At 32.4% G+C, this 12,194-nt stretch overlaps 3 protein-coding genes across 7 annotated transcripts in view; 1 reads left to right on the top strand and 2 right to left on the bottom strand.

Moving 5' to 3' along the window:
- The window catches only part of LOC143073801 (uncharacterized), a 48,023-nt gene extending 40,940 nt beyond the window's left edge, over positions 1-7,083 (top strand). Inside the window, exons 12-15 of the mRNA XM_076249558.1 lie at positions 185-373; positions 2,172-2,351; positions 3,658-3,834; positions 5,169-7,083. Coding sequence (XP_076105673.1) covers positions 185-373; positions 2,172-2,351; positions 3,658-3,834; positions 5,169-5,503 — 881 coding nt within the window. The 3' untranslated portion in view covers positions 5,504-7,083. The remainder of the gene's footprint in view (positions 1-184; positions 374-2,171; positions 2,352-3,657; positions 3,835-5,168) is intronic.
- A 2,115-nt stretch (positions 7,084-9,198) lies between these two features.
- LOC143073607 (uncharacterized) overlaps positions 9,199-12,194 on the bottom strand; it is a 180,299-nt gene continuing 177,303 nt past the window's right edge. Inside the window, exon 11 of the transcript XR_012977553.1 lies at positions 9,199-10,251. The gene's annotated coding sequence lies outside the window, so the exon portion shown is untranslated. The remainder of the gene's footprint in view (positions 10,252-12,194) is intronic.
- The window catches only part of LOC143073606 (uncharacterized), a 56,577-nt gene continuing 54,514 nt past the window's right edge, over positions 10,132-12,194 (bottom strand). For 2 of the 5 annotated variants that reach the window (XM_076249269.1, XM_076249271.1), the window contains one exon: positions 10,133-11,465. In XM_076249269.1, the coding sequence (XP_076105384.1) occupies positions 11,336-11,465 (130 nt within the window). In that variant the 3' untranslated portion in view covers positions 10,133-11,335. Of the gene's footprint in view, positions 11,466-12,194 lie in introns of all 5 variants that reach the window. The other 3 variants (XM_076249272.1, XM_076249273.1, XM_076249270.1) reach the window with 2 other exon arrangements.

Raw genomic sequence — 12,194 nt, 5'->3', positions numbered from 1 at the left:
TGAAGTAAAATCTTAATAATTATGGAGCCCTTTAGCTTGAAATATATTTTTTTACAATTAGTTTTCTCGACCCTAAGAATCATATTGCTCTAATAACCATTTACATTTATGTAGATACAATCTACAGTAGAACACTGTACGTTCATTATATCTCTTTTCTCCAATGAATCAATTTCCTTTGCAGTGAAGTATTGTGGCATTCCAGTAAATGGTTCGAACTCTACGCTGACATATACATCTACATTTTATAACTCTGTTGCTACATACACTTGCGAAGAAGGATTTGTGAGCAATATCGATTCGAAATCATTCGTTAAAACTGCTAGATGTATGGATGATAAAACCTGGTCTTATTCTCCTCTAGACTGTCAACGTAAGTATTATGATAATACTTGGTCTGATTCTCTCTAGACTGTCAACGTAAGTATTATGATAAAACCTGGTCTGATTCTCCTCTAGACTGTCAATGTAAGTAGTATGATAAAACCTCGTCTGATTCTCTTCTAGACTGTCAAAGTAAGTTTTATGATAAAAACTGGTCTGATTCTCCTCTAGACTGTCAACATAAGTATTATGATAAAACCTGGTCTGATTCTCTTCTAGACTGTCAAGGTAAGTATTATGATAAAAACTGGTCTGATTCTCCTCTAGACTGTCAACGTAAGTATTATGATAAAAACTGGTCTGATTCTCCTCTAGACTGTCAACATAAGTATTATGATAAAACCTGGTCTGATTCTCTTCTATACTGTCAAGGTAAGTATTATGATAAAAACTGGTCTGATTCTCCTCTAGACTGTCAACGTAAGTATTATGATAAAAACTGGTCTGATTCTCCTCTAGACTGTCAACGTAAGTATTATGTTACGGGAACGTAAACAGAATAGGAAAACAAATATATATTATACATTTTTTTTTAAAGGATGGTCGCTACTATTTTTCAAAATAACAAACTTTTTAAAAGACTGTTATAAAAGAGTGGCGAAAGATACCAGAGGGACAGTCAAACTCAAAAATAGAAAATAAACTGACAACGCCATGGCTAAAAATGAAAAGGACAAACAGACAAACAATAGTACACATGACACAACATAGAAAACTAAAGAATAAACAACAAAAACCCCACCAAAAACTAGTGGTGACATCAGGTGCTCCGGAAAGGTATGCAGATTCTGCTCCACATGTGGCACCCGTCGTAAGATAACAAACTGGGTAAATAGTCTAATTCGGCAGGTCACATTTATGAAAGGGAATGGGATTGTAGTTACGATTTAAGGAAGATATCCGATATCATTTGTGAAACGGTTATTCCATAACGGTCAACCAACTCGTGAAGACGTCCGTAAAATTTACGAAGAGATGATTTCACCATCTCTCTTGATTTAATAGCTTCATTGTGAGCAGCAACCCTCTATAAAAAAATCATGATAGGAAATGCAAGCACCGGAATATCGTATCAATTGGGGGATATATACACCGTATGCAGGTGCCGCTGGAATGTTGATACTTAGAAACGGAAAGTTCACAATTGGAAAGCTGAAATCATCTATTTTGTCGTAAACTTTTTTTTTGCAATCGACCCTCATTGTCAATTTCTAGAAGTAAGTCAAGATATGTGGCCGACTTAACTGATAGTTTGAAATTGATAGTATACAAATAAAGGGACGAAAAAAGTAGAAAGAAATGAAAGATCGGTGTCCTTGTTTTTGAGATATAAAGCACTTGAAATTTTGCAGGAAATGAATCTTATTAGATTTTCATACATTTTAAATAAGTACCTGTCTTCTTTCAAAAACTAAGAAAATTACACGGCTACATGACAAAATTAGAATAAAAACACTATCAGCCAATCAAAAGACGAGTTATATACAAAATTTAATTATTTGGAAATAAGACAATTGACTTTGGTTCAGATGCATGTATTAAATGATTAAACCAAATACTATAAAGGCAACAGTAGTATATCGCTGTTCAAAATTCATAAATCGGTAGAGAAAAAACAAATCCGGGTTACAAACTAAAACTGAGGGAAACGTATAGTATACGACGATGTGTTTTACCAAAAAAAAAAAAAAAAAAAAAAAAGAAGCGAACACAAGAAAATGTAAAAAAAAACAAACAAGAAAAATTACTTTTGATGTGAATATTAATTGATTGATTTTTCTTTGCAGCTGTTAAATGTTCACATCCAGAACATAGCACCTATGTACAGTCTTTACCTGTTATAATATATGAATATAGGGACGTAGTTACTTACCAGTGTGTTGTGGGCTACATGTTGGGGAGTGGTGACCTTATAAGAGAGTGCCAGGCTAACGGTACATGGACAGGTGATCAACCACATTGCAAAGGTGTTTATTCTACGATTATTTCTTAACCAATTAAGGAATGACTGTAATATGTTTTCTGTCTATTCGAAACAACATACAAAATGTGGTGCACACTTTAACTAACCCGCTACGTGCGTCATTCAGTGTGCACCACATTTTTTATGTTATTTCGAATAGACAGAAAAAATATGACAGTCATTTTTTATAATTTTTATTCTTAATTTCATTTTAAACCGGAGTAAATCATGAAAAAACGTTGATGACGTCACGATAAAATGACAAAATTATGTCTATGGGCTGATAAACAAAACAATGTCAGCCAATCAGAAGACAGGTTACATCGAAAATTAAATTATTGATTAATAACTACTAACTCATTCGACAATGCTAGAAGATTACACAGATATTATTAGAAATTCAATGTTACTTCTTTGTCAAGATTTCTTTAAAAGCCGTACTTTCTTCAAAATAATTTTATAAATTTATAAGCAATTAAGACGTAAAATATGAGGTCGCGGGAACTTAAGTTATACAGTTGTCAAATTAAAATCATGATACAAAAGGTAAAAGCAATCACAGAAGGTAAGACAATCTTTAAACAATAGTTGAAACTATCCAACCGCTATGTATGTGTTAAAAAATTTAGAAGGAGGTATTACAAAAACTTTATTTTGTGGCCTTTGAGATTGCATAACGGTGATATTTTTCATGCCGTTAAAAATTCTGTTAAAAAAGCAAAAGATACTAAATTATAATTCTGGTACCTTTGATAACTATTAACACCACTGGGTCGATGCCACTGCTGGTAGACGTTTCTTCCCCGAGGGTATCACCAGCCCAGTAGTCAGCACTTCGGTGTTGAAATGAATATCAATTATATGATAATTTTTATAAATTTCCTGTTACAAAACCTTGAATTTTTCGAAAAACTTAAGGATTTTCTTATCCCAGGAATAAATTACCAGAGTCGTATTTGGCAAATCTTTTTGGAATTTTGGTTCCTCAATGCTATTCAACTTTGTACTTATTTGGCTTTATAACAATTTTGATCTGAGCGTCTCTGATGAGTCTTATGTAGGCGTACTAAATTAAAATCCTGGTACCTTTGATACCCATTGGATACATTTGAAATCTTTCTTTTTATATACTTTTGAAATTAACACCCATTCACATACAGTTGCCTTATTATACCTTACCTCGATTTCAGGGAAGAAAATGAATTAATTAATTTATTGTGTTGAGATATTTATAAACAGTGAACGTCGTAATTTAAACAAGATTTCCCTTGGTTTTCGAAATCATGTCATAAATATAAGTTGTTTCACAGATATAGAATGTGCAGCACCAAATAACATAACTAAAGGTGTAATTAAAACAACTGGTAAGGTGTATGGTGCAGAAGCTGTAGCAGTGTGCGATGTGGGTGCTGCTGTCATGTCAGGGAACATTGTACGCATGTGTGGACTATCTGGTACCTGGGTCGGTACAGAACCAGTATGTCAAGGTACTACACGTAAAATACATTTAAATGCCATTTTAATTCTGAAAAAAATACATCTATTTTAGTTTTGTTATAAAAATATGAAGAAAAAAAAACCGGAAAGAGAAGAAATGCATTTGAATCATATTATTTTACATTGTCCTGATGAGCTGTGCAACCTGTAAAGCATATGCCATTAACACTGTGTGTAAGTGATATAAGAATTATGTGAACATCTAACACATTTTGATTTGAGATTAATTAAGTGGTGACTTCATAATAAAGTTTTTCGAATGCATCCACATCAGTATAAATGAGGCGGATTTACCAACACGACGGGTGCAACATGTTGAGCAGGATCTGCTTACCCTCCCGGAGCACCTGATATCACACCTAGGTTGTGTTGGGGTTGGTGTTGCTTCTTGTTTAGTTTTCTATATTGTGTCATGTGTACTATTGTTTGTCTGTTTGTCTTTTTCATTTTATTTTTGCCATGTCGTTGTCAGTTTACTTTTGATTCATGAATTTGACAGTCCCTCTGGGATCTTTCATCCCTCTTTTGAAGTGTGACAGACCAAGTCATAGCAGAAAAAACGACAATAAGACCATCAACACTCAACGCAAACATGAAATTAAATTTTAACTTTACCCTTACATGGATCATCGAAGATTTATATAGTCTTACTATGTAATAATTTTATTTTTCCTTGGTTACCTATAAAATGGCGTGAACGTAGTATATAATTTTTGAAGGAGATATTACCTTGTGGCGCAAAGGAAAAATCGGATTTGGTAACAATTGCCACAGATGCAGTGCGTCCTGTCATAAACTGTATATAAATTGAACTCTGGACCCAATAAAATAATTGAATACCATGTAAAAATTTCAATTTCATTTGTGTAATTTTCATAATAATATTATGTCCATCAATCTATAATCCATGCAGATTTTGTATTTGATTTGGCATTCCTTAGGTCATTTTTTAATAACAAAAGGTATCCTTGACGTTATAGACTAGACTATCCATTATATCAGTAATACACCAATTTGTCGTAATTAATCATATAATCTTTTTTTAAATATTTCAACTATGGAAATGTTTCAGCGCATGAACTAGTTCGACCATATTCCTATCTTATTTTCAATAATAAATACTTAACAGTCTTAAAAGTTTAATCAGTTTTCCATATCCCAATGCCAATTGTCTTTGTTTGGCGCGTTTTTGTTTTTCAGCTATTCTTCACTTCATATTTTTATGGACATTCTTCAACAATATCAATATTTGAAATCAGTAGCATTTTATCTCCTAAATATATTTTGTAAGCGAACACTTTAACAAAATTCATTTCAATTGTAGATGTGTACCAAGTTTTCCAAACGGGAAACACCACAGGCAAAGGAAGGACAAACTATAGCTCCGATTTATCTAATCTGGCTATCGATGTTACATCGCTTTCTAGATATAGACGATCAAAGAAAAGTGTTTACTATGACAAACGATCTCATATTGCCATAGGAGCATGTGGGCTGTTTGTTATAATTGCAGTGGTGACTTTTATTTGTTCATTAGATCTCATCAAGTTGAGTTCACAGATGAAATATCTGTTAACACTACCGGAAAAGGTTTCTAAGAGGGTCGCCATGGCAAAGAGACCTAAAATAGTACACAAAGTATTTGTCACACGGAAGTAACATGATCAGAGAGTTACAATATCGACAAGTCAGTAATAAAGGAACATGTAACTCGCTTGATATGTATTTGATATTAAGCTATACACAGTTTCTTGTTTGAAACAATATATTTAAACCATTTCTCTGAATTATTTAATATAGGGGCAAATTTAGTGTATATGAAAAGTTATAACAAATTTTATCAAAGGTACCAGGCTTATAAGAGCGATTATCTGGCCTAGAAAACAGTAAGGTTGTTTTAAAATTATAATTGTCACATAATTCAATTAGGTATTGATCTTTTCTAACCACTAACAAGTATGCTAAGCATGGATACTAGTAGTTATTCTATAAGCATCAATCATGATTTGATATAATAAATCACCAAAATATGTGTTGCTTTTCTAAAGTCCGTCAGTATATAATTTACTAAGTGCTAACTGAAACATATACTATTAACAATGTGATGTTTTGTGTTTTTTTCATTCTTGAATAATGTTTTTGTACAGATAGCTTTTTATTTTATTTCTGCGATGTAAATATAGAACCAGTGAAAAACTACAATCATTGAGGTGATTTTTGTGTCTTAAGGTTGCTCTATATAATATTCAGATATACGGCATAAAACTTTTCATACTCTGTTCCGAAAGTACTGAAATACTGGTCAGAGCTTATTGGAATTTTATAGTATGCTTTCGGCGACTTTTTTAAGCTGCTTGATTCATTTAAATATTTATTACATTAAAACTTTTTTTTTCGGTAACATATATTCTTACGCATGATGACCAAAACATTACTTGTATCGAAATATTAGTAAGATATTATATTGTTTTACTGTATAATTGTAAAGAAAAAACAATATACCACTGTTAAGAAGTCATATACACATTTAACTGAAACGGACACAGGTCACAAACCAAACCTGATGGAAACTCATCAACTATAAAAGAAAAAAGTTGATCATCAGAAACACTGAATCGCTACAAAAATAAAGTCCAATATACATAGAAACAGATTATTTCATAACAACTGCCATATTCCTGACTTGGAACAGAACATTTGCAGATGAAGTGATAAGTTGAACCTGGTTTTATGGCTAGTCAAACTTCCGCCTATAAGTAAATATTTAAACTACCACTAACATGACAATATTACGTACAGGAATGCAGTACAAATAAATGCAAGAACACTCAGGACAGAGAAATACATAAATAAATATTATAATAATAAATTTCAACAAGTAAAACCCATGTAAGTTTTTCTTGTAGATCATACTTTGTAAAAACAAAAAAACAAAATTGTGAATAAAGTTGCTTTAAACTAAAAATTATATAAATGAACAAAGTGATTAATTATCTTTTTCTTTAAATGCATATAGAAAATAAAATAGAATTAAAACCACAAACGATATGACATGAAACAATATCCAACAAGAATTACAAATGAAACATCATAACTAAATGCACAAATATTGATTTTTATATACTGAAACACGTCTAACACCAATGAGAATTTACAATCAGCAAAACAATCATATTCAGGAATAAGTCACATTCGGCATTTCGAAGAACAGACGACGTAGATGGTAAACCACAATCTAAGACGAGGTAAATATTTTGTTAGTTAGTTAAGTCACTGACACATCGTCAGTCAGTTCCAATTTGTTTTTGGGTTTGTATGACCGAAAAAGAAATTTGATCTCTTTTACTATATTTTCAACTGAAAAATATAGCAATTTCTGTCTGACATTTTGTCGGTCAGACAGAGTTTGCTGTACACCAACTAATTTGTGTTTGTATCAAAATGTTTTAGGAGTGTCTTTTTGAATTTTTCATCTTTTTAATTGTAAATATTCGATTCGTACAAAAGTGAGAAATATAAATTTGCCATTCTACATTTAAGAAGTTTGACAAAAGATCAATATTAACAAAGGTGATAGTTTTTTTATTGATTCTTATGACTCATACAACCTGAACACAAGTTCAAATAATACAATATGTGGCAAACGTAACTTGATATTTTTTGAATCAATAACTTCTACTAACTACTAATATTTTAAACATAATATTTATAAGAGTAATAAAAATAAAAAAGCTTCACTATATTGTAAGGGAAAAAATAAACGTTTTTTAGACAATTGTTCCTCTTAATTTAAATGATTAAAACAAACTTTTTTTCATTTTATTTCATTTTAATTTTTGATGTGTTTCAAATGCTCTTAACAGGTAAAACTGAAGGTTTTCTTTTGCCAATTATAGCTACGATTCAGTTAGTCTGTCTATGCTAAATCGCTTTATTTGCGTTAAGTGTTAACTCGTGCCTGCCAATATGGCAATATGACCTTAGAGCTCCTTGTTATAAAGACAAAATAATTATCGGCATGATTTTAAGCTTTTAACTTCTATTTGTACACTTAACTTCCAAGTCAGTAATCAAATGAAAAAGGTCAAGGAATATGCACGAAAGGAACATATGTTTTAGACGTCCATTTAATGATGTAAACAGGTTCAAATGTGTATAGTTGATCATACTTTCACCAAAATAGCTTATTATTAGCATTGTGTATCAATCATTTTGTAGTAAGTTATCATTTCGGGTACGGCTTTGACTATTGTCTAGTTATAAATAACTAATTCTAAAGAGGTTTAATATGGCATTTAATTTAAAACTTATACATCACTAGAACACACCCGTATATCGCGGGTCCGTGACTGAATTAAAGTATATAACTATGCGCAAGCCTTACTTAGTATTAGTATTGTCATCTGATAAAGTAATGCTGATTATAAGATACACAGTTTTCTCTGCTTTCAAATCTTTCTGTTTGAACCCGTCGAACTGGAACATCAATTTTTGATAATATTAATTATTTGGAAAACAAATGTCCTGGAATGGAGTATTTTTTAATCAACAGCATTGTCCTATATTAGTAATAAATATTGAATTCTTTGATTCGCTGTTTTACGTCATGCCCGCTAACAAATTGAAAACTGTACCTATACGCCTTATTTTAGTCCAGATTTTTAGTATTCGTATTGTTATCTTAGAAAGTCTAACTGATTAAAATACTACAATAGGTAACAATTTGACAATTAAGTAGTGTCAACCCTGTGATTATGACCCGTGTAATACTATATAGCATATTAATCCTGAATACACCGTTTGGTGGTGCGCCTGTCAGATGCGGAACGTACAAATAAGGTAATCGGTAACAGGTGAATATACTATTGGTATCGGTATCGGACTCGACCCGGAACTTCTTAATTATTGGCAATATTAATTACGTGGAAAACAAAAGGGCCTGGAGTGGTGTAATTGTTAATCTACACCTTTGTACTATATTAGTTATATATAAAGTTGAATTCTTTGATTCGTCGTTTTTACGTGATGACGGCTAACAAATTGGACCTCGTAATTTTAGTATTATAGATACGCTGTACCTTATTTCTTTTCGACTAACAAAGAATATAAGGGGAAGTGTAACAGTCGCAGTCATTATGAACTTATGAAAATAACAATGTCTCAGTTAAAACCGTATATGATATCAGGTTCATCCAAAGGATAGGCAGTTCATGCTCCACCAGTATCTTATAAGTGGTCGTTTACAAGAATCATAATCGTTGATATCTAGACAAAAGTTTTTGTTACAAGGGTCGAATTTTACAGAATGATTAAAAGGTGCCAACTGTCTAAAACGACCCCCCCCTCCCAAAAAAAAAAAAATTGGACGCAAATATGACCAAAGAAAACAAAATCGACAATTAGTGCAGATAGCCACTGTCGTAAGATAACTCCTTTTACGAAAATGGTAGGTATACACCATGGAGGTTATATTAGCCTCCCTGGTATAACCGATAGAGTAAAAAGAACAGCAGGCATTATCAATAAAAGTGAAAAAGATATACATCTAGTGGCGATAATCATTTGTCGGCTTTTAGTTGGATTGTTGAGTACAAACTTATATAAAAAAGAAGATGTGGTATGATTGCCAATGAGACAACTATCCACAAAAGACCAAAATGACACAGACATTATCAACTATAGGTCACCGGTATGAGAATGTGAAATGAAGTTATCTACATTCTGATACTACAATTAGTGGATCAACTGTGATATGAGGTCAAATGAAATACTCCCCTGAATATAGTTCCGGGCACGCATCCTGGTATTCTTTTATCTAAGACATCAACAAACCTGGTGTTTATTATTTTTAATTTTATACATGATCAACGAACGAATGCTGACAAAAAATTGATATTAAGGATGAAAGCAAGTATTTAGTAAACAGGAACATAATGTGTGGATTTACGAAAAGGGTGAATAAGCCTAGGTAGCACTATAAGTGGATCTACATTTGCAAACATACTATGAAAGTAGTTTTATTCGTGGGGTACCAATTTTTTATGGTTTTCATGGATGATTCCATCCACGATTTTAAGTGTTTAACAAAATATTACAACTGTTCTCCAGTTCCGGATATCAAGTGATCCCCAAGCATATTTGATAACATGGATACGGTAATATAATCTAACATCTTTAATACACATTATTGTGCAACATCAGACCGCAGTTTACTCATTTGATCTTCAGAGGTAATATATGCGATACTAAAGTGTTTATTTTCATAATTTTCATAATTTTAACTCGAAAAAAACAAAAGGATTTCAATTTAGCTTGCGTTTTATTTTATAACAACTAATTTACATTTGTAGCATTTTCACATATGTTACAGCTTTCATTAAGTCATATGTTTAATACCTTATTAATACCTTTGATATCGTCATGATCGTAATTCTGTTGATATTTGATCAAAGTATCAAAACTTATGATTTCACGTGTGCAACAATTAAAATGTTCAATTTGCATTTTTCCTTCTAATGTCACAATGTGTAAGCATAGATACCTCATAAAATTATAGAAATGGAAATGGGTCAAAGAGACAATAACCCGATCAAATGCGGAAAACAGCCGAGGGCCACCTAGGGTTCTTCAATACAGTGAGAAAATCCCGCACCCGGAGGTGTTATTTTAAGGTCACCCATAAACAAAAATGTGTACTAGTTCAGTGATAATGGACGTCATACTCAACTCCGAAATATATAAACGAAACTAAAATTAAAAATCACACAAGCCTAACAATAGGCCAATGATCCCGACTTGAAACAAACGCAAAAATGCGGCGGGTTTAAACATATTTTTTTTTAAATCTCAACCCTCTCCCTATACCTCTAGCCAATGAAGAAAAAAGACAAAAACACAGCAATACGCACAGTTTAAATCAGTTTAAAAGAAGTCCGAGTCTTACTTCCAAATTCGTTTATTTTATCAAAACTATTTTACGAATTTTGTTAGAAATGAAGAATGAACAAGTGAGTGGAATAAACACCTATTTTGCAATGTCCGACAACTAATCATAAAGCAACATATGATACTAGTCGTTTCCATAGTCTTCAAATTCGTCATTCGACTTTTTTTCGGAAAAATCAAAACTTCGAATTTACATACCTACGAGCATACAAACATGTTATTTGCTAAAACCCTGTAAATTGGTACCCATAAATACAGGTACTTTCAGATAATATGTCATCTGGTCTATGGTTGATAGATTGGAGATCATAAAAAAAAACACAACAGCATGACAAATGCTAAGCGACAAAAAGAAAATAACATTGATATACTATACATTACACAGATATAAACAAAAATCGACAAATAACAATCGCATCAAATACCAGAGATCAATTCCAGTCTTTTTTAAGTATAAGCATGGAATGTAGCCTAAGCATATTGCAATTTCATGTACCAAATTTCTACATTAACTCATTAAAACAAAACATGCCAAAAGACATAATATCAATGGGCAACATCGTTTGAATCAATGACTTCCATATAATGATTCGGATCTTGAGATTCTGCAGCATGTTCAAGTTGCCTGTAGCGTTCGTCAGTTTCTGCTTGATCTCGGGGCTGTACAGATTGGTATCTACAACAGAGATTATAAAATTCATACTGGTATTTGTTCATTGATTGTTCAATTCAAATGCCGAAAGGGTGTGAAAATAGCAAGGGAGTGAACATAACAAGGGAGTGAACATAGCAAGGGAGTGAACATAGCAAGGGAGTGAACATAGCAAGGGAGTGAACATAGCAAGGGAGTGAACATAACAAGGGAGGGAACATAAAAAACATAGCAAGGGAGTGAACATAGCAAGGGAGGGAACATAACAAACATAGCAAGGGAGTGAACATAACAAGGGAGTGAACATAGCAAGGGAGTGAACGGAGTGAACATAGCAAGGGAGTGAACATAGCAAGGGAGTGAACATAACAAGGGAGTGAACATAGCAAGGGAGTGAACGGAGTGAACATAGCAAGGGAGTGAACATAACAAGGGAGTGAACATAGCAAGGGAGTGAACATAACAAGGGAGCAATTAAAAAACATCAGTATAAAAAAGTAATGACTAAACATAAAAGTAAGGAACAAAAAAAATATTACAGAGAAACGTTTATACGAAGAAATTCAACCTAAACGTATTTGAAATCGGGTGCTCTAGAAAGGTAAGCAGTTCCAATGTATGTTGCTAGCTACAATATCGCTTGGAAAATGTTCTTTGATATCATAACATAACGGAATAAAAAGTAAAATAACAAAATTAACGAACTACGAGGAAAATTCAAAACGGAAAGTCAGTAATCAAATGGCAAAATCA

The sequence above is a fragment of the Mytilus galloprovincialis genome, chromosome 4, assembly GCF_965363235.1.
Source record: "Mytilus galloprovincialis chromosome 4, xbMytGall1.hap1.1, whole genome shotgun sequence".
Lineage (NCBI taxonomy): Eukaryota > Metazoa > Mollusca > Bivalvia > Mytilida > Mytilidae > Mytilus > Mytilus galloprovincialis.
This window is presented reverse-complemented; position numbering and strand designations above follow the sequence as displayed.